At 44.5% G+C, this 23,531-nt stretch overlaps 1 protein-coding gene across 1 annotated transcript in view; it reads right to left on the bottom strand.

Moving 5' to 3' along the window:
- The window catches only part of DNAAF8 (dynein axonemal assembly factor 8), a 147,551-nt gene that overhangs the window by 82,850 nt on the left and 41,170 nt on the right, over positions 1-23,531 (bottom strand). The window contains exons 11-13 of the mRNA XM_073362829.1: positions 13,625-13,819; positions 11,066-11,221; positions 5,552-5,746 (exon numbers count right to left, since the gene is read on the bottom strand). Of these exons, the coding sequence (XP_073218930.1) occupies positions 5,552-5,746; positions 11,066-11,221; positions 13,625-13,819 (546 nt within the window). The remainder of the gene's footprint in view (positions 1-5,551; positions 5,747-11,065; positions 11,222-13,624; positions 13,820-23,531) is intronic.

The raw sequence follows: 23,531 nt of genomic DNA, 5'->3' as shown, positions 1-23,531 counted from the left end.
AACTTCAAAAACAGACTCCAACGAGAAACTGCAGAACTGGAATTAATTTACAAACTGGACACCATCACATTAGGCCTGAATAAAGACTGGAAGTGGATGGGTCACTACAAAAACTAATATTCCCCTTGCTGATACTCACACCTTCTTGTCAACTGTTTGAAATGGGCCACCTTGATTACACTGAATTCATTAACACTACAAAAGTCATTTTTCCTCCCTTCTTGTCAACTGTTGAGAATAACTCACTTCCATCTTAATTGAATTGGCTCATTAGCACTGACCCCCCACTTGGTAAGAGAACTCCCATCTTTTCATATGCTGTGTATTTATACCTCTCTACTGTATTTTCCACTCCAGGCATCTGATAAGGTGGGTTTTAGCCCATGAAAAGTTATGCGCAAATAAATTTGTTAGTCTCTAAGGTGCCACAAGGACTCCTCATTGTTTTCCTCCATCAGCTGTGATGGTAAAAGCTGCTAATAAGAGGCAGGTGCTGTTCACCCTTACCAGGGGTAAGTGCATGGTGCTTGTTGATAAGACAATGTAAGGCATTAAAACTCTACAGCTATGGGATTTGTCAGTCACATGCTAAGAGCAGAGATTCAGGAGTGGGGAGATATTATAACACATATATTTTGGAGAAGAGAATGAACATCACATCTATAAGGCATTGCAAAACTCTAAAAGTTCTTGTCAGCTGTGTCATATAAATGCTGTTATTCAAATATCCCATTAATATATTCTCTGGGAAAGAGCTTCTTAAATATTAATCAGAGAACAGCCCCAGGAGGTCATTCTGCTGATGCAAGATAGTTCCCCATCATACATTTTCTTGCGCTTTCTCTAGTCTTGTTTTAAATGTCCCAAGTGATGGGGGATTTTAACCTCTTCCCTTGGGAGACTAAAGCCTAATTGATCGAATTCAGAATGTTCAGACCAAGAAATTCCCAAGTGGCTCCTCATTCTTCATGATCTTTAGAGACTATATCCCTGTAACATGAAGCACACTCTGGTATCAACTGTACTGGACTGATATATTTTGTTGCAGCTAGAAGTTTATACCTATCATTAAACCAGAATGATCACATCTGTGAAAACTCAGACTCTGCTTTGGTCTTTTGTATGTATGGCAGTAGATCTCTTATGTGGCATGTTGTTCACAAATTCTGGAGGCAGGTTGTTTTCTAGGGGGCTGTATCTGTATATTAACAGAGTGAAGAAATACTACAGCAATTAATTTTGTATGCCTTCGGTGATATGCCTTCAGTCTTCATATAGCCACCAAGTGCTCTTGCTACCCCATATTGTGCTGTGTTGTTATTTTTTGACAACACGCATCCTCAGCTTCAGTGGAGTTACACCCAGGAGAATTTGGACTGGGCCCAAAACTCCAATCATGGTCAATGGGAGTCTTGCCTCAGTAAAAAGTAAGGAACTCAGGATGGGCCCATTATTAATCAGAACTATCCCATGAAAAAGGAAAACAAGCCTTCACTTGTTGGTGGAAGTCAGCTGGGAGCTAGCTAATTTACAGGGCTATGGCAGAGCTACTGGAGGATTCCACCATGGGCAAGTAAAGCAGAGCTAGTGCTTCACAGCTGAGTAAGTTTTGATCCACCTTCCCCAAGCAGGAGCCCCCATCCTCTCTTGGCATTTGCTCCAGATATAATCCACTTCCCTGATTCCCCCAGCAGGCTGGGAACTAGCACAGACTGGGAGCCCAGGGTGACTCTGTGCAGAGTGGCCAAGAAAAAGCAGGCATGGACTATGAGACTGCCTGCCCACTTGTGCTCAGAGCACTGCTGAAGGTACTAAGGAGGTAAGTCTTGTTCACTTGGAACTAAGGAACAGGAGAGGGGAAGGAGGTTATCAGGACAAATACAGAGCATCCCAAGGGTTAATATGAAGATGCAGTTAGTTGTATTTTATATTAAAATGAAGCAATCCCCTTTTTGCTGACATGGAACACTAACTGCAAACCTCCACAAGGATTATGTCACTCCTAACCTAACCTGGGGTTTTAATGATCCCCTTGTGAAATTGCTCTGGATATCCAAAATGAAATACTGCAGATCGATATAAAGTATGTATAGCATTAATAACAGAGACTTTTAAAGTAAGGCACCAAAGGCAAAATGATCTATTTTGGGACTCAGAATCTGCTGAGAAACTACTGGACCAACTGACTGAAAACTAAATGTTGTCTCTCTCTCTCTCTGACAAAGAATCTGTATAACGATTAATGCTACTGACCGGTTACCCGCTGTGCACAGAACAAGGCTGGACTAAGGCATCCTATTACATTTTTATCCCATTTTCCTCTCTCCCCACTCCTGTCCACTTGTTTGTTTCATCGATCTTTTTGCATCTTGTCTTTTAGACTGTAAGGTCTCTGGGACAGAGCTCTGTATTTATTAACCATGTGTCCAATGCTCTGCACTATGGGGTACCAATCTAGTTAGGACTCTGGTCCCCATTGTGATATCAGTGATAACTATTAATGATCACTGGTGCTACACCAGAGTTTTCAAGCTGACAGGCCTGATTAAAGCTAACACTGAATTTCACATGTAAAACCGATATGGTGCTGGCTTTTAGTAACTCTGGGACAGATTGTCCCCTAGTGTCAATCAGCATGACTCCACTATAGTCAATAGCACCAGTCCCCATCAGCTGAGAATCTGGCCGATTCTAGCTTGCTTAGAGAGATCAGAATTTTAACTGAAAGTTTCATGTTTTAAAAGTGGGTTGACCTGGTTAAAGGGCCATGATGTGATGTGGCCTTCACATAATTAAGAGAGTGATCCCAGGAGGTGCTCAACACCTGAAATTGAGGGGGAAATCTGGCCTTTTATCTAACTTAATTTCTTCTAAGCAGGCGAGGCTGAGATAGATCCCTCACACAGAAAATGGGTTTGCTGCCTGACTGTTCAATTTCTAATGATTTATAATTCCCCTAATAAGGGACAGACATAAAAGCTCTCCCTGATTTAAATAAGGCCTTATTCTATGCCTTACAAATAAGCACCAGATTTATCTTGTACAATATACTGGGTAACTTTTCAGCACTTGCCAGTACTTGAAGCCACGTTGGCTGCACATCAATGAGAGAGAAGCTGCCTTTTCAGTCAAGGAGGCGGAACATCATATAGGCAAAACTGTAAGTGCTATGTTAGTGCCTACCTCTTCCTTATATTGACTGGTGTTGGGTAACTATTAACCCCTGATTAGAATTATATAAGAGGTATTGTACTGCATCAGTTTCAAAGGAATCGGCTCAGTCGTGAAACAACACTGCTGTGTCCACTGTTTCCTGGGATTGTGTATCTGTGTTTATATTGGCCTGGAAATTATGGGAAAACAACATGACTGACAGATGCTGCTGATGCTACGAGAAGGCAATGAGTGGGACACCGCCTGGGCAGCAACGGCTGAATGCATTATATCTAGGAAGGGAAGAAGAAGCACGTTCGCTGGTGGTCCTTGCTAGACCTTCAGGAAAAAGACCATTGCCGCCAATGCAGCCATCTGGTTGTTTACCAATCTGTAAGCATCATGGCTTCACCTCTCCACAGCATAGCATCCTCTGTGGGGATGAGCAGTGCTGGGAGCCCCCTGGAACTCAGGAAATGCTGTGCCTCCTGACATTCTGACTGCCTCCTGCAGGGAAATGCTAGGAGAACAAGAGGCTTAGCACATTTGTCCTGTAGCAATCATAATTTGTCCCAGAGAACTGTTTCTGTGAATGCAGCTGTGACCATTCACAATTAGATAGAATGGGCCAGTCCTATATAATGTCCAAGGTCCCTCAAAGAAACAGACATCTCCATTAAACCAGAAACACATGAACTCTTCTAGCATTTCATTCATTTGAGCAGATATTATGAAAGACATGTACATCCTGACAACAGTGAAAGGTTAATCTTTATGCTTCCTATGGATCATTAGACATGCTCATGTTAATGCCTTCCCAGGCTTAGTTTAGTCTGATAAGGGCTTCATCCTAAGAGGTGCTGAGCGCCATAATCCTCATTGACTGAAGGATAGGATGGGCAGGGACGCAAACCCATGCTCTAAAGTGTCCCTAGCCTGTTTGCCAGATGCTGGGAATAGGTGTGTGACGGTTTCAGTCACAGAGAGCCCCTTGGGACTGTCACCTGATGTGCTGAAATTACCTCTGAGCCCATTTTCCCTGCCACCTTGGGACTCCAGAACCCTGCCTTGTTGAGCCAGACACGCTAGCCTGCTGCAACACAGACTCAGGGTCTAGGCCTCACCCCCAAAGCTGCAGACTTTAACCAAAAACAGCTCAGCAGGTTACCTCTCCAGCACCCAGACACCCAGTTCCTAATGGGATCCAAACCCCAAATAAATCCGTTTTACTCATTTATAAAGCTTATACAGGGTAAATTCATAAATTGTCTGTCCTCTATAACACTGATAGAGAGATATACACAGCTGTTTGCTCCCCCCAGGTATTAATCACTTACTCTGGGTTTATTAATAAACAAAAGTGATTGTATTAAGTATAAAAAGTAGGATTTAAGTGGTTTCAAGTAATAACAGACAGACCAAAATAACCCAGCAAAATCACACAAGTCTAAGCCTAATACATTAAGAAACTGATTACATGTAACATCTCACCCCCAAAGATGTTCCCTTAAGCTTCTTTCATAGACTCCTTCCTAGTCTGGGCCCAATCCTTTCCCCTGGTACAGTCCTTGTTAGTTCCAGCAGACATCTCAGGTAGTAAGCAGGGGTTTTCTCATGACTGGCCTCCTTTTGTCCTGCTCCACCTCCTTTTATAGCTTTGGTACAAGGCAGGAATCTTTTGTCTCTCTGGGATCCCACCCCTCCTTCTAAATGGAAAAGTACCAGATTTAAGATGGCCTTCATTATTAGGTGACATGGCCACATGTCACTGTAAGACCCCTAGTCTCCATTCTTCCTGGGCTGGCCCACACAACACAGGAAGGTTTGCAAGTAAACAGAGCCCTTTACAGTTCATTGATTCTGAACCACCCTTAATGGCTTCCACTTAATATGTTTACATCAGTAATACAAGTTTATATCTTATTCTCCTGACTCCAGACATAGGAATAATACATGCAAACAAATAGGATGAACACACTCACTAGATTATAAGCTTTGTAATGATACCTTACAAGAGATCTTTTGCATAAAGCATATTCCAGTTACATCATATTCACATTCATAAGCATATTTTCATAAAGCATATGGAGTGCAATGTCACAAGGTGACAGGGGATGGATAACTTGATGATTACCTGTTCTGTTCATTCCCTCTGAATCACCTGGCATTCGCCACTGTTGGAAGACAGGATCCTGGGCTAAATGGACCATTGGTCTGACCCAGTTGGCTGTTCTTATGTTCTTACTGTAATGGGAGTTATGAGTACTAAGAGGGCTTAGGATCAGGCCCTAAGTCCTTACCTAGACCATAGGAAAAGATTCCTAATGGATGAAGGCCAACACCTGTTACTGGCCCTAGTCATGGTAGAACATAGAAACACACAGTTCACAGACAGTACCTTAGGGTCAGGGTTAAGAGCGGTGATGCAGTTGAGCCGTACAGCAGGAATCTCCGGAAGGAGTGGATATAGTTGGTTCTGGAGGCGACTGGTCAGTTCTCTGCTCCACCAGATAACATTTGGAAGCCATGTATGGGAGAGGTACGTAGAGATCTGCTGGTAAAAAATGGATGTTCCTCGAAGAGCTTCCTTAGCCTACAAACAGTGACATTTGATTAAACGCCTGGCCTTCAAGTTAACAGCGCACTGCAAGACAGCAGCACATATTATTTACAAAAAGCTTTTTATACACATGTTGCATGACTGGAGTTAAATGGGAGATGGAGGAGAGAATTTACCACAGTTCCCAATGCAGACCAGCAGTTATACTTCCAGCTTTGCCACTGATCCTTGGCTGGCTATCTTCCCCTCTCCTGTCAAACCCACCAGCAGCACAACCCCTTCCCTATTTTAATGATGAAACAGTTGCCTAGCATTTTCTCTCATTCAGCTCTCTATGCCCTACCCAGCCTTGCATATAAGTACAGTACAACTAAACAGGAGGCAGGCAGGCTGGGGACTAGCACGGAGGTGAGACCCTAAATCCATCACTAAGGTAGAGAGGAGGTTGCTAGCTCCAGTTGAAGGGGGATGAAGAGGGCACAGGCAGGCACAGACAAGTTCTTCATCTGCTGAAGTGGTATGGACGCCCAAAAGGCTGGGAGCCCTGAGTGATGGACAGCATGTCTCAGTTATTTTACATCTGGACTTTACAGCCAATTGAAGTTGTTAAGGCCAATGCTGCTCTCCATAATAAAGCTTTATGGCTAAGCCAGCTAATCATTTCAGTAGTTCTGGCCAAGGGGCAATGCTATGAATCTCATCAGTGTTCTACAACCAAAGGTGACCAGTAACTTTCTTTTGGCTAGGGGACGTTCCACTTGTTCTGCAGCCCAGGGGATGACTGTATTATATAAATCTTTGTGAAGGATCACTGCTTTTAATTATAACCAGATTCTGCCTTTCTGAAGCTGGGGGTGGGGGGAAACTATTTCATTAAGGGAACCATAAATCAGTCTAATGCTGTATAATATTCACTTAAGAAATCTTTCACGGGGCTATTTTACAGGTCTGAACAGTGGTATTCATTTGATTTTTTAATAAGATTGTTATTAAAAACACTGAAACCCAATCTTTGTTCTACACTGTTGGGAAGTTACAGATCTCTTTGGTTTCCTCTCTAAACCCACTTGTCCCTCCAAATTGGTTCTAAACAACTAGGGCTGCCAGAGAGAAGACTTTTCCCAAACAGGGGCCAGCCAACAGGGGCCAGCTTGTAAATGATCAGGATTAATAGTTATGCAAAATATCTTCTCTCTAGCATCTGTTCTGGTACCTTCAAACAAAAGCACAAACTGTAAAGGTCTCAGACTCAATCCTCAGCTCATTCAATGACAGAGACTCCATGGAAGTTATTTTCATGCACCACAAAATTGTTTAGTGTTAGCAAGTGTATAGAAAACAATCAGGTTGCTTTATTTAGTGATAGCCTGCCTAACTGAAAACACTGTTTAAATTCTTAAAGAGCATGTGTCATAAAAATCTGATTCCCATCAGACATTCCTCTAAATACATCTTGTTTATCAGGATGCAAAGGTTACAAGAGATAAATGTATCATTCTAACAACTCCAGGACCCTGATCTGTATAGGGAATGGGTAAACTTGTCTCGTTTCAATCACTTGTTTGGAAGGGGGACAGAAACTGGCATTCCAAAACCTACCAAAGCTGATGACAGAGGGGGATAAATTTTGAAGATTTGCTTGATTTATAGAAATAGATTTAAAAACAAAAGATGCTGTCATGGTTGAGAGATCGAAAGGTTGACCTGCCCAAGACAGCAGTTCCCTCCTTGAGGAGCCTGTTATATTTTTATTCAGAAACTATTAGACCTTGGGCTAGAGAAATAAAATCTGACAACAACAAAAGACATGCCGCTGCCAATGAAATGCCCAGTAAACAGAAAGCAGAAGGCTCAGGGGACTGGAATGGAGAGTGTGTCCTTTCTAGGTTGGTAGTGCCTGAAAAAAAACATTAGCATCCAATGGCCGATGTGAAATGAATAGGACAGGTCAGTCCAGTTCACAGTGGCCAAATGTCCACCTCTGCAGTCTGAGCTAACTACTATTATTATTACAAGTGTGGCAGGGCACCACCCTCAAGTACAACCCCTTGGTCTTGCAGGGACTCTCTCTCTCTTGCAGTCTTGCAATTGCAATGATTTACTCCCAGTCCACGACTTAAATCAAGATTCCCCCTCCTAGGGGGCTGATTTATTATTTTTCACGGTACAAACCCTTTAGCCCCTCAAGTCTACCCTTCCTCTGGGAGCTGGCTGCTAAGACCAACAAGCCTCCTCGCCTAAGTTCAGGAGTCCCACAGGCCTCCTCCCAGCGCCTATGTTAATAATTCAGTCCTTCCGGTCCTGCACTAAGAAAGTTCAGCAGCAGTGATCTTCCTCGTGGGCCTGTGTCTCTGGGAGCACCTCTTCTTCTGAGCCTCTTCTTTCTAGGAACAACCCTCTCAACTGAACTATGGCAGCCTTTTATCAGGCCAGGTGCTCATTATTCAATTAGCTGACACCAGCCATCTAGGCAGATAAATACTACAGGTTGGCCAAGATGGGCTTGTTCTCCTTAAAGAAGGCCCCCATAGTTAGACTGGGCCCTGACACCTCTTAAAGACTACTGTCACCACCACAGCTGGCCTCCCTGTTGGCAATCAAGCCAAAGCGACAAGAAATGCAAGGCCCAATGGGACTTAATGTCCTGCTCAACCTATGAGTGGTCCCACCATGTCATGGCTGCGCAATATTAGTGGACAGGCTGAGGGAAGTTAACACTTGCTCTGTGGACTGAAATAGGTCCTCAGTTTCCAGGACTAGCAATCCACTGCCTTTCAGCACTACATTCATGAAACAATATTAAAAGAAAAAAACATCACAATCCACTGTGGCTAACTTGATGTGAATCAGATACTACTGTGATGGGCTCAACAGACCAATACATAAACAGACAGACATTTTCTCTTTGGTAACATGTGGACACTAAATGTATCTAATAGTTTGCACAGCCAGTCATGTGTCTGTTCGCCATACTAATAAAAGAACTATGGATTACTCAAGCTGAGAACATTAAAATGTCCGGGTGCTAGACTTAAATTTTGACCATGACCTTGTACATTCTTTCGTAGATGATCTAAAAAATTTAACAACTCATATTGTCCTCAAATCTCACAACCAACAAAGTTATTTTCCTGGACAACAGAGTGACCATGAGATTTTGCACACCAAATTAAGCTAAGCCCCGATGACTGATTGCCATTGTTTCCATAAGAAACAACTAGAACGAGGAATGTTAACTGCTGCAAGAGAGGAATATTGTTATCTCATGTTGCCAGGTAAGATACTACACATTAGCACTGCAGCAAGAGACTAGAGCGGAGAGTCTGAACAGTGAAATCTGCCAGCTTTCTCTCCAGCAATAGCTGTGGCTGATAAGGAGAACAATAAAAGAGGCAGCAGTGAGTTGCTTTTGTTTTCATTGTCTCTGCTGCATCTGACATTTTTGAAAGTTTTTAGTGGTTCCCATCAGCTTACATCTCTGACAAGGGAACCAAGAGCCGCTGTACAAGTGTTGGAAGAAAGCAGGAAACAAAGGCAGTGTTGTAGGGAAGGGCATATGCTGGAGCCTCTGTAATGAGAGGAGACCTCTCACGAGAGGAAACATCAGTTGCACACAGGCCCAGTTTAAGGAACACCGTCCAGCTGGCTCATGTGTTCACCGTTGTGTGTATTAGCTGAACTGGGTACCAATGGCAGTGCATGCAAACAAGGTGGAAGGATTGTTCCATGATTTATTTCTGTGACTGGAAGCTCTATGCAGCACGTGCAGGCAATGTGGAATAAAATCAACCCCCTTCCCTGACTTCACCAAATGTTCGGAGCAGCCTAGGCCTGTAGCCTGCAAAATACATTCAATTATATGACACCAGATGGGACTTTTGAGCTGGCTCGGTGTTAACTTATTTCGACACTCTGATCAGCTCCATAGCTGAGGTGAACAGATAGTATCAAGGCAAGGGGATGGGGGGGGGAAGTCTCTTTACCACCCATTTGCTTGTGTTTCAAAGCATTTATCTTGGATCCAGTGGACCTAAGGCGGAAATCATTGTGATACCCTTAGGCAGTTTAGCAAGCTGCCTTTCCTCACCCACCCAGCTGCTTCTCCCCACAGTGCCCAGGCATCAACAGGAGGGTTTGCTTATTGTCTCTTGTGCAGTGTTTTAATTATGACATAAGTTGTCAGCGTCAAATCACATATTTGCAAAGCTTTGCAGCCACAGCTGTCACATTCCAGGCTAGCTTTATGATACTTCATGGGAAACTTAGTCTTCCCTGCTCACAGGCAGCCAGCTCCTCAGCTGTGGATGAGGAGCACTCACTCCATCTGAGCAGCGGAATGGGTTCTAAACCCAGATTTGCACCCCTACCCCCGACCTTTGATCTGGAGGTTGTGATGTGCCAGGCTGGATCTCTGGTGCAAGTTAGAACAGCATGAGGGCTGCTCATGGCCCCAAGGGGTCATTCTGGCAGCCAGGGATTTCCAGGATCCAGCCAGAGCCCCTTTTCCCTGGCCACATCAGCAGCCACTAAGTGGGGTTGCACAGAAACTGTGACTGTGGTTCTGTGCCACTCAAGCACCCCCTGTAACTGAGGGATCTGCCACTGGCTAGCTACACCATCTTTAGAGCTGCTTTGTGCCACCGGAGAGCTGCCAGTCCTCCCCAACCTAGCAAAGGGCTACAGTCAGTGCCTCAGCAGTGATTATATACAGAACGTTCATTCAAACATAGCCTTCAGGAGATCGGTACACTAGCACATCAAAGAAAAGTGTGTTTCCAAGGTGTTCCTGATACATCATTCAGTAAGAAAATGGTTAAGAGGACTAGATTACCACCTAATATTGAACTGACCAGGAATGGAAGCCAGGGCTTTGGATTCCAGGTCCTGTGAATTTAACAGCAAGACAATATGCCCTCTTAAGCAACATTTTCACATAGTAAAAATACAATCACAAAACCACCCTGCAAATTAAACAAGCTTTCCTTCTTTGACTGCTGGATAAAGATTTCTACACTGGGTATTGACAGCCACTGGAGATATATTGGCCAGCTAATGTGCAACAAACAGACAAAAGGTCATTGATGTATGGGGATGTATTCTGAGCTGCAGATTTCAAACTCGGCGCAGGTGAGAAGAGCAGAGTGGGAAATAGAGTAGAGTGTCTGTAAGTCCCCTGTCTGCTCCCACAATCCTGAGCTGGCAGCCCCTACTGTGATTTAGAGCAGCCTATGGACTGTTCTAAACTACGCTGGCTCCTAGGCATCTCAGCTGGAGTCAGGATATTCAAATCTGGCTCTTAATAAATACCAGAGCATTTCTGAGTAATGGACATGACAAAGTGTTGCCACTCACTTTATGCTTCCGGATCTTGGTGCTGTTCTGTGCCAGAGATTCGTCTGCTGGAATTAGGCAAGCGTAGAGTGCCAGCCCATCCTCTCGCCAGACCTGCTGCAGACCCAGCACCTGAAACGGGGCTTTGAGCCCACCTTTCACTTTCAAGGGAGGTACCTGTAAATTCATTTGAACAGATGCTTTCATGTTACACACAACTGCATGATGGCCTTTTCGGAAAGGGAGTGACAATACCCCTTCATCTGACTTGGCTGCTTTTGAGTGGAGATAGCTTGTATCTAGCTTGACTAAAGGAATAGCTAAGCTTTAGCCAGCAGTAACATTATAAAGGCCAAATTAAATAGGAATAGTAGGTGGTGGTAGGTCATGGGATTTATCTTCCCAGGAAGGACCCCCGTAACCTGAAAACTGTGCACTCAGTCAGCTATGCAAGAGCAAGAGAGACGTGCTGCTTGTATTAGCTCCCTAGCCTAGCAAGAAATGAGAATGGAGAGTCCCTGTCAACACTGTGCTGCAAGCTCTTAGCCCACAGCAGCACTGTACGCTGCCTTTATTAATGATAATGAGATCAATACAATCTCTGCTCAAAATCAATGCCAAGTGATGATGCCATTATAAGGAGCTAGCACAAGGTTCTTTAATAAGCCTACATATTCCCAAGTAACGATCAGTAATAGCCACAAATGCATCAGTCACTTTCCTGTTTTACTTAGACCAAGGCTGTTTTTTAAAAAAAATAGATTATATTTTTTGTTGCAGAGGGAAGTATTCTATTTTTTTAACGTACAGATTTAATCTGAAATGAGAAGGATATAAAGCCAGCCTGATAATGAACACTAGGTATCAAGCATATCAGTTTATTTCCAGAGACAAAGCTCTGGATTCATAAACCCCTTATTGGCCAAGACAAGAGCTGTAAGGCTCATAAATTCCTGAGGAAGTATGATGAATTTCAGCACACGGATTGCAGTGAGAGACCTTGCTATTCATGGTGGAAAGGAGACAAAAAGGAGTCCTGACAGGGATATAAGAACAGCCATACTAGATGAGACCAATGGTCCATCTAGCCCAGTGTCCTGTCTTCTGACAATAGCCAGTGCCAGGTGCTTCAGAGCGAATGAACAGAACAGGGGCAATTATCAAGAGATCTATCCCCTTTCATCCAGCCCCAGCTCCTGGCAGTCAGAGGCTTAGGAACACACAGAACATGGGGTTCCATCCTGACCATCTTGGCTAATAGTCATTGATGGACCTGTCCTCCTTGAACTTATCTAATTCTTTCTTGAACCCGGTTACACTTTTGGTCTTCACAACATCACCTGGCAACAAGTTCCACAGGTTGACTGTGCATTGCATGAAGAAATACTTCCTTTTGTTTGTTTTAAACCTTCTTCCTATTGATTTCATTGGGTGAAGGGGTAAATAACACTTCCCTATTCACTTTCTCCACAGCAGGCATGATTTTATAGACCTCTAACACATCCCCCCTTATTCATCTCTTTTCCAAGCTGAACAATCCCAGTCTTTTTAATCTTTCCTCATATGGAAGCTGTTCCATACCCTAAATCATTTTTGTTGCCCTTCTTTGTACCTTTTCCAATTCTCATGTATCTTTTTTGAGACGGGGCGACCAGAACTGGATGCAGTATTCCAAGTGCGGGAGTACCATGGATTTATATAGTGGCGTTATGATATTTACTGTCTTTTTGTCTATCCCCTTCCTAATGGTTCCTAACATTCTGGAAAATAGAAAACACCAGGAAAGAGATGGCAGCAAGAGGAGGAAGAGGCAGCAGGAGACCTGAGAGCTTGGGCATGGGGGAGAGGAGGGAGAAGGGAGATGCAATGGGAAAAAGACAGGGAGAGCAGCCACAGAAGGGAGTGGCAGCCTGGGCAAGGCCAGATTCCCTGACTTGGATCATGTACCATATGAGATGGAAAAAACAGGCAACTTTTGAATTATGAGGCTCTAATTCCATCGCAGGGCTCTGGTGACTACACAAGCCCCTCACTTTATGTTCCCATGGTTTATGCCATTGCTGGGATCTCTAGATAGATTTATAGACCCTGCTGCTTATTCCATGTGTAACATAAAGCTATTCTTCCAAGTGAGAGAAATGCCTTTAAAAATGCACTCTCAATACAGGGCTCAGGCACATTTCCAACCCCCTGCGTGGAGCAATTGCATCACTGGGAATAGCACTGCCGCTGCCTCCACGAAGGGAATTTCTGTAGCAGTTCGCTACTGGCGATTTTTTAAATGTGGAGGGCCAAGATTTCAGTGTTCCTCTGATTTTCATTTTTGTTCCTGTTACATGCTCTTTGCAAACTCAAGGGCTGATCCAGCTCCCGCGGACCTCAAAGGGAGTCTCTCCAATCACTTCAAGTTGAGCTGGATTGGGACATGATTTTACCTTGTTTGGGTCAGCCATTTTCTGTTGTGGTAGAGGAAGGAGAAGTATTAAGAGGATGATACATTTTTTTCCCCACCTTGGTATTTTTCTGGTGGACAAAATGTGGGGAGCCTGATTCTGTAGCATTTCACACTGTGTAACTCACCAGGGACAGAAGCCAGGTAACAAGAGCCTGGTAGATGCTGACTGCTGTCAAGACAGTGTCTGGGAAGCGTCCACTGTGCTGACCACATGTGGCTACCTGTCCACAACTGGCGAGCCAAATCGTCATGAGAAGCATCTCACCGTTAACGCTGTCTGCACTTGGCAACGTGTTAATAGCTGGCAAATAAGAAGCTTCCTGTTGAAGGAGAGTGGGAACATTAAACTAATTTGTATTATGAGGCCTGAAACAGAAAACTATATTGATTTAGATCAATACAACTGGCTGAATGCGACCATCGCAGGTGGCGGTAATAAATCTATAGGAACATGCATGTTTACAGCTTCACTTTTACATTTTATCCAAGAGACGGCACCTCTAGCAACCTATCACCTCCTAGCTCCATGCTGGGCATTGATTCTATACTGACCTATAGAGTTCCCAGCGCTACTTCCTGTAGCATGCTGGGCTTTCCTTAGAGCTCTCTCATCCATGTCCGGAGTAGGCCTAACACTGCTTAGCCTGTGGAAGCTAATGAGATCACAGCCAGAGGTAGTATGACTGGAGTCATTCAGTATTCATCATCAACCTTAAATGTTAATTACTTATCAGGGAAATGCCCTTGAATCAAGACTGATAAGAGTGATAGAGCTTGTATTACTGTCTGCTCTGCCTAACAAATCTCGCTGATCTATCATGTACATTTAAGTGAACTCTCACCTCATCACCTTGATTATAACTGAGTATTGGTATTTTGTCAATTAGGAGAAGAATCCCTCCCCCGCCCTTTTATTTTCAAATGCAATTCTCACAATTTTGCATTGGCCATTACCAGTTTTCCGGTAACATGCATTCAGTATGCTCTGAAACACTGATTTCTTGCAACCTAAATAAAACACACAGGTAACTTTTAATCTGTCCTCACTGCAGCGTGTGGTGAACTTTACAGTGCAAGCTGAGCACACAATCGCAATGGAACTGTGCATTTTCATCCCCAGCTCTCTTGGCTTTGTGTCAGAGCTGGTTATCAATACCATCGGGCTGAAGCTTCGTGGATACAAGTTTGTTGGCCAAGATGAACAATGTGTTTCCAAGAAAATAGCTCTAATTGGTAAATGATGCTGTTTGTAGATCTTCGCACCTCTTGATAATCTGTACCTTATTCCCTGATAACCAGAAACTTCTGTGCTTTAACTCTGTACCATTTTCTTTTTATTTTAACATCATTTTAATAAAATTATTAAATCAGTTCTTGGAAAGGAGAGTTGGCCTTTTTGCAAATTTCCTTTCAACAAGTCCATATATTGGATTGGCCAAACAGCTCTTGTTGCTCTAATATGAGCAGGTCCTATTGAGATTTTTAGATGGTTGGATGTTACTGGGCGAGGGGTGGGGAGGCAGAATGGTTCACTGGTAAACAGATCTGAGACCTTTCACCCCTAAGTAGAAGGCTGGACTCCACTCTGGATTGGTAACAAATGAAAGGCTGTTAGGTAAATGCAGTGTATCCAGGGGTATAAAACCATGATCATAGCTGGTACTCTCAGCACAGAGCGAACTCACCTCTCTGTCCTTCTGGGGGTCTCTCCCAGTGACGAGTGAGGCCCATTAGAGGAGGACCTTGTATAGCTGTATCTTTTATGTGGCTAACCAGGAGCTTTTGGACTCCAGGGCTCTCAATCCAGCATTAAATTCACACCAACGTTGTGTAAAGATGAGACTAAATGTCAGGTCCTGCTGTGATACAGTCTTCACAGTGTTAAACAGAGTTCATAGCAGTGAGGACTAAATTAGGGTGTACTTCACATTGAAGAGGAGGAAGGTGGCTTCCTGATTAAAGAAATGAAGATGTATCCTTTATTTGTAGGGACTGTGGATGGAATAGGTCTTATTCCATACTGGCTGGAGGATTCATAAAACAGTTGCTTGCAGCCAAGTCTAAATTTATCTTTCTATGTCATCCTCCCCGCAGCCTGGATCATGGGGATTTAACAGGCAATCCCTGATGAGTGGCAAATTACCGATTGCAGAAATTGTCTGCCAAATGATGCATCAGCTGTACATTTGTAAATGTGAACTGATTTCTAGGTACTTTAGCAGCCTTAGCTAATTCCTCTAATGAAGTCTCTATTCTCTCCATGTTAAAATGGCTCCAGCCTTGCATGACCTCTTACAGTACACAGTATTCATGCGCAGAAAAAAGCAAGTGTGCAGAAGGCATTGCCATGTGTCTGTTTTCATAAGCCTGGAAACTGGACAGAGCTGTGCTTTAACCAGCTAGGAAATGCAATTGTTCCCCTTAGCAATCATGTCCATCTCTCCAATGAAACGCAGCTAACATTCTTTCATGGCTTCCTAATTTCTAGTGGTGGATGAAGACATATCAGAAATGTCAAGTGTTTGTTCTTTCCCATTCTTTGGGGAAAGGAAAAAATGATGGCAATACCATCTGTTAGTCAATTTCAAACTACACATTAAATTGTGGAATAAATCCTGCTATCAGCCAGAGAACTGCTTTATCAGTGCAGAATGGAAGCAATGGATAAGAATGAGAAATTGTCTGAATTTCCTGTATTAAACTGGCAGAACATACTGTAATTAGGATGGCAACATTTAATAATGAAAAGAATCATAAGATTGACATTAATGGTCTGAATGGTCTTTCTGTTAATGCACTTTAGCACTGGACTCATACTTGATAACAGGAGTGGTTTTCTGAATATTAACCATTCTGAGGTTACTGAGCTGAGAAATATAACCGTGTCAGGATGATACAGAGATTTTCTGACCTGAACCATGCTTTAGATTGTTGAAATGGATGAGGTACAAACCTCCAAAGTAGATAATTCTAAAGTACTGCCAAAATAAGACTTCAGGAATTCAAGGATCTGAGAAACAGAAGCTTTATTTGCTGCTATCGTCCCTTTTACACAGCTCTCCAATTTGGTCCAGGCATTGCATATTGTGTTAGGTTGTTTAAATTGAAAGCAGACATTTCCTTGCTAGGAATAGCTTCTTTTCTCTACTATTATTCTCAGGCTCTAGCTTGAAAGAGATCGTCTCTCCTGATTGGGAAGTACGATAAGATTTGGATCAGTCATTCTTCCCTCTGTGAGAGCCCGAGAGGGCTAACGCCTGCCTGTGTCTATACAGATTTATGCAATACAATTATTGCACTGTGAAGGTGCAGGTGGGATCCTACTGTTGCACACAGCCCTGCTCAGCACAGGACCCAGAGCAGGGGGATATGGTTTTATACAAGCTTCATGTTCCCCCAGTTGTGAGGGAGGGGAGGGGAGGGGAGGGGTCTGGGTCAGGGAGGGTCTGCCTGGGGAGGAGCTGGGTCAATCCCAGGTGCAATATACAGCAGCCTTCTCAGGGCTGCTATAACCCAAAGCGCTGATACACAAGCTGGGAATAGTTGGAGCATTGCAGTGCTCCATACACATCCCTCTCCCGCTGGCCACTTCCTTGATAACCCCCATGCTGGGGCTCTGAAGGGGTGTGGTGTACAGCGAGCTACACTGTCTCTATTGCACTTGAGGACTCACTCACCCCAGGGGAAACCTCAGCTGACAGGCAGGGCAGTTTAATGGCTACTTTGTGCCACCAAAGCAGTGCAAAGAGACCAAATCAGAGCCAAGGATCTGGCCGAAGCACGCACTGGCACATATACATTGCTTGTGCTGTTGGCTGTATACCTTGGCAACAGGAGTATGGTTACAGGGTAAACGGATGTTGTTGGAATAGAGCATACACTTCCTCTGCTATCTGCAGTAAACAAGATGGCTCCATTGCACTAAACAATTGCTCTTGAGGACAGCAACCACATGCAGAGCCTCACTGCAGTGTTACCTGGCCTAACCAGTGATATCCTGTGCTGTCAGAAACCCTCCTTGCTGGATGCTGCTGGTATGTGCCACTGCCCTTGCTGTGCTGTCTTTCTGATGTGTTGCCAGGATCTGGCTCAGCATGGGCTCTCTTGACACCGTTTCTGGAAGCAAGCGTCCTGTTGGCCACTCCTGAGCTACTAGTTATGAGAGACCTCTCACTCGCTGCCAGTATATTTCTAGTCAGACTCTGAGATGTTATGAATGGATCAGAAGGGACTAGTGATCAGGAAACCTCAAAGAACAGCCCTCAAATGTTCTGATGCTCTTCGGAATGATTTCCAAACCACAGGGATACAAAACCAGGCTGGAAAGCTCACTGTATTTTCCACTTTCAGCTGCTCTGAGAGTCCTCACTCTGATTGTTCTTCCATACCAGCAGATATGACACAAAAGGGCCTCACTTAGCACATCTTATCTTGAACATCTTTAGGTGAAAATTCCCATTTTCCAGGATCTTGCGCCCAACCAAAATATAACAGGGGCTGATTCTTGTCTCCCTTACATGAGAGTAAATCAGGAGGAACTCCATCAAACTCCATCAAAGTCAATGCCGTCATGTTGGTATAAACCAGTAGAAGTGGGAACAGAAGCAGGCTGTTTGATTTTGTTTGCTTTCTAGAATACAAGATGGAGAGCTCCTTTCCTGAGATGGTTATTTATTCTTCTTATTACATTAGCACTGGAGAGGCTGAGCAGGGATCACAGCCCATTGTGTTGTGTGTTACACAAATGTGAAGCAAAAAGAGAGTCCTTGCCCAACGAGCTTATGATCTTGGTTAGTGACAAGATGCAATAAGTGGCTGAAACAAACAAACAGGTCAAATGACTTTGCCAACCATAAACGCCAGCCTCACTTCCTCCTTCCCTAAGACTGACACAACTTAATGATCTTTATCTCTTTGAAAATAAACAAACAGGTATGGAAGAGATTTCTCTGCCCAACACACATTCTAGTGCATGAACTCGAGGGCTTTACTCTGGGAGAGGTGATACAGTGATCTGAGCAGAGGACTGGGAACCAGGTACTCGGGTCCTAATCCTGGCTCTAAGCCTGATTCCTTCTGTACACCACTTAACCTCTCTCCCTCCATCTCTCCACCTTTAAAATGGGAATAGCACTCCTGACTTAACTACCTGACAGGAGGATTAAATAGCTAAGGTCTGTAAAGCACTCTGAAGATGGACAGCACAACATTAAGGAAAAACACTAACATTTCGTCTCTTTCCTTCCTTTACACATTCCAGAAACAGAACTATTTCAAAGCCATTATTGGCTGGGCAGCCCAAATAACACCTGGCTCCCTTATAGTGCTTGGCATCTGGAGTTCTCAATGCACTATTCAAGCAAGCTCAGTAGCATCACCATTCCTATTTTACAGATAGGGAAACTGAGGAGCACAGGTTGGGGAAATGACATGCCTAAGGTCACCCAGCAGGCCATTGGCAGAGCTGGGAATAAAATCCCCGTGTCCTAAGACCCAGTTGAGTGTCCTATTTACCAGGCCCCATTGCCTCCTGAAGCATATACTATGTTTAAATACTTCTCTTCTTCCATTTCTAACATGGCATCAGGCCAACACTATATGCGACTTGAAATACACCCTCAACCCTGGGTATAGTTTAATATTTGTAGCTTTCACAAGCACATTTTCCTGTTGAGTATATATATAGAGAGCCTTCCCTTGTTGTTCTGTGAGAGACTCACACAAAAAAAGGGGGATAGTGATTGACTATATGATCTACTCACATGGCCCCCATAACTGGATACCTGAGCAGCTCACAATCTTTAATGTCTTTATCCTAGCAACACACCTGTGAGGAAGGGAAGGGCTATCCTCCCCATTGGACAGATGGGGAATTGATGCTTGCTCAAGGTCACTCAGGGAGTCTGTGGAAGAGCAGGGTGAACCTGGCTCTCTAGAGAGGGAAACAAGGAAACTAAAGGGCTGTCAAATGCAAGAAGTAAACACGGGTGAAAAAAGAAAAAGGACATTTTCCCCTTGAACTCTGTAGTCATAGGACCAGCTCCTCTCTTGCAGTAAGGCCATGAAGCAGGGGCACCTGCCTTCGGGAGGATCACCCTCATGCAAAGAGTCTGAGGCTCCCATCCCGCTGCAGAAAGGGGGCATGGTCAAGATCCCCTGCACTGCACCATTTTGACCCCTTGGGCTGTTAGCAGCAATGCTGTAACTTATGCTGAAGTCCCAGCCCTGCACACAGCCATCTCCAGGATTGGGGGAGAGCAAAGGGGAGCTGGCCCGTTACGTAATACTTGTAGTGATGGCAAGTAAAACATTTGCACAGACGGGACTGATTTTTAAGCTGATGGGGTCCTTGCAAGAAAGGCCAACCTGCTGTGAAGGGCAGGGCATTAAAGATGGAATGAGAGGGTGTGGCCATTGTACACACGGCCTTCCCTGTACCAATCACAGAGGGCTAGCTGGGTAAATGGGCCACCTTTAAAATGATGCTCCTCCAAGACAATATGGGCTCAATCCAGAAAGGTGTGGAACACTGCGGTGTGGTGCCAAGTGCCCTCAACTCCCACTGGTTTCACTGGGACCTGAGAGCACTCAGCACTTTCCCAGATCAAGCCTTCTCTTGTTTTCATCTGCGAGGGCCAATCTGTTGTTGTATTGATTTTTCCAACATGTCTTGTCTTACTTAAGTCATATCCCCTGCCCTGAAGAGCTTACAGCCTATCTCTGCACCTGATCCCCAGAGGTGCTGAGCACCTGTAATTGCCAGTAACTTCTGAGGAAGTTGCAGGTGCTCACCGTGCAGCCTTACACAGCTACATACTTTTTAAAATAATCATTATTGCAGGATTTTTCCACTTTAAAACCTCAACTAGACCATTTGAAATTCCTACAAACAGTGCTGCTGTTGCGTATAGGGCTTCTCTAGTTGACATGAAGATTTGTATTATGGTAGCACCTAGTGGTCCCAATCAAGATCACCACTGTACAAAAACCATAGCCCATACTGCTTCCAGCATCAAAAAAAGAAGTCACTGGCAAAAGAACTTGGCTCTTTGGACTCCCAGTTCTGTGCTCTAACCACTAGTCCCTCCTGATTCACTATAAGTAGTGGGGTCACTACGCTCAGGCACAAAAACACAGGGGCAGGTTCAGCCTCCCTTTGTCGGCAAGTAGTTCCACAGGTCCCAGTTTGAGCAGAGAATCAGAGATCTGAGTTCTATTCTGATCTCAGTGAAGCAAGAGGTCCTTTTCAGTGGAAGTAAAGGTGATTGATTCTGGCCCATAGGTAACACAGACTTCTGCCAGCTTGTCAAAGAGCAACTGCCTTATGCAGACATAATTTCCTCCTCATCGGCCCCCTTTTAGATGGCAGATAGGGGTTAGCTAATTAACATTTTGCTTTACTGCCTGCTCTTCAAATCTATCTTGACAATTCTGCTAATGTGAATGGAAAAGTATTTAGGGACCTCTACTGGCAGCAAGCTCTGTGTATACAATTCTGGAAATTATATTCATTTCACTTATATTAACCTTTCCCTTAAGCAAAAGCAACAAATGTTTCCATCTGTCAAGATCTGCCATAAGTATATTCAATAATGGACCAAAACTCATTTTAATCACTCCCAAGATGGGCCAAGGAATATCAAGGACTAAATATTTCATATCTTTCTAGCGCCATTTCAAATTCCACTTAGAGAAAATGGGACTGAAAACAACCACAGCCCTGGAAAGACATCAGATTTCACCCACTTTATGCCATGGATGGAAAGTGGTATAGACAAAGCCAGGGGCTCCTGCAAAGGCATTCAACTGGCAAGGCTCAAGATTCAGAGGGCAACCTTCCTCTCCAAACCTGCCACCTGCTGTTCTACCATGGCACAAGGGGGTGGGCTAAGTGCTATGTGTGGAGGCCAATGGAGGATGTGTCTGGAATGGGTGGGAAATGTTATCGCCACATAGATCTGGGTCACCACAAAGCAGCTTGTACCCCAAACGAAGCGGCATGGATGCATATACAAAATACATGTCACTCTCGTTTCAACCTGTTTTCCGTGGGATGGGGACCCCAGAACATGCCCTGGAGGCTGTGCTGCTGCAGCATTGTGTGAACTGGTGCAGACAAAAAGGTCAGTTACAAGAAGAATCTAGGGTGAAGTTCTCTTGTGAACTGGGGACCCCTGCATTCTTTACTGTCTGCCCTTCTCTATGCTAGTGCACCCCTACAGTATTAGCATCAAGGGGCTCTTGCACCAGCACAGGATGGAACTGTGTACTGGTCTGATTATGCAAGCAGGGCTACACACCTTGTAAAAGAAGAATTATGGAAGCCACTTCCCAGGAGTCCAAAAGCCAAAACTAATTTGCATAGACATCTACAACCCAGTTCAGGAGCTGGTGTCAGCATGTATTCGCCCAACGATGCATTGAAACCTGTGCCAGTGAACACTACATCCTCTTCCTAACGTTACCATTTGGTGTCTCATTTGACTTTCCTCTCTTTTTCCTTTCTTGCCTTCCCATCTGCCACGTTCTCTTTGCCCTCCTCTCTGCCTTCTCTCCCCTTCCTACTAGACTTCCTCTCTTCTTTTAGTCCCTCCTCATTGTTCTGCCTTCTGCCCTGCCTTTCCACCTCTGCCCTTCCATTTAAACCCCTTCCCTTCTTTCTCTATTTGCCCCCGTTCCTCATTCTCCTCCATACACATCCCAGGGCTATGGGATGAAACATGGCATCTCTCCAGAAGGGCCAGGCCAATCAGAGCCTAAGAATGAGGATAGTGCGATGGACAAAAACAAGGCTCTGCTCTGCTCTGCTCTCCCAGGCTCCAGCTGGCAAATTTGCTCTTTTCACAGGCCTCACTACCCAGCAGGGAACAGACCTCACTTCTCTCCCAGCGGATCACTGGCTGGCAGGGGCAGAGGACTTTCAAGTGAATGTTCCCTTAAGCGTTCTCTCACCAGCACCTTTCCCCACTCAAAGCAGCAGCCAGCTACCCTGCAGCCTTGAACTGATACAGTGATTCTGTTTTTCAGAATACGTCTTTGAATGGGTTCAGGGCTGCAAGCCCCGAAAAAAGACAATCTTCAACTCAAAGCTACAGAAGCAGGGATGGCAGTGAAAAAATTCTACTTGTGCCCCACTTGCCATGCTCCTGTTCAGTCACGCTCGGCTCCTGTTCCCCCTCTCTCCTGATAGCTGCTGCCCTCTGTTTCTCCTCCCTTCCCCTAATAGCTCACTTTGAACCCTGAGGTATAACTAAGAGATGCAGGATGAAATTAATGTAAGCAGGGTGTGAATGAATTCCTCCCTGACATCTAGCTGGGAGGTGGAGAGACTTCAGGAGTAAACTGTATTTACATGAACACACCTGCTCTGCCAAGATATCCAGCAGATAGAACCATGTTGCTCAAAGTGATCGACTTTGGCTGGTGTTGGGTTACAAACTACTTTAGTACTGAATGTAGGAGTAATGAAATGTTGTTATCAATGTTGTTGTCTTGTATGAATAAAAGAGAGCAGAACTGTGCTTGACCTGTCCCAAATGAGGGGGTCACTGTTAATAGAAAGGACCTTGTTAAGCCAGGGGCTCAAATGTCAGACCCCTGTGAAAGTAAGAGGGGTGGGGACAGGTGTCCCAGCCAGGAGGTGTGGACTCTCCCTAAGGGTCCCCGGTCTGGTTTAACCTGTTCCTCCCCACTGTTTAAAGATAGAGCCAAATAGGTTTCATTAGGAGCCATTTAGTTCTGCCCAGCCTGATGAGAACTAAAAATCACTAAGGGATAGTCTACACTGGCAATGTTAAAGTGCTGCTGCGGAGGTGCTTTAATGTGGCTTGTGTAGTTGCAGCAGAGCGCTGGGAGAGCTCTCTCCCAGCAGTCAAAAAAAACCACTTCCACGAGGGGCGTAGCTACCCTCCACGAGGGGTATGGGCACACTCCCAGCACTGGTGCACTGTCTATACTGGTGCTTTACAGTGCTGAAACTTGCTGCGCTCAGGGGGATATTTTTTCACACCCCTTAGCAAGAAAGTTGCAGCA

The sequence above is a fragment of the Lepidochelys kempii genome, chromosome 10 (assembly GCF_965140285.1).
Source record: "Lepidochelys kempii isolate rLepKem1 chromosome 10, rLepKem1.hap1, whole genome shotgun sequence".
In the NCBI taxonomy this organism is placed as follows: domain Eukaryota; kingdom Metazoa; phylum Chordata; order Testudines; family Cheloniidae; genus Lepidochelys; species Lepidochelys kempii.
The sequence above is the reverse complement of the archived record's forward strand: the minus strand, read 5'-3'. Positions and strand labels throughout refer to the sequence as shown.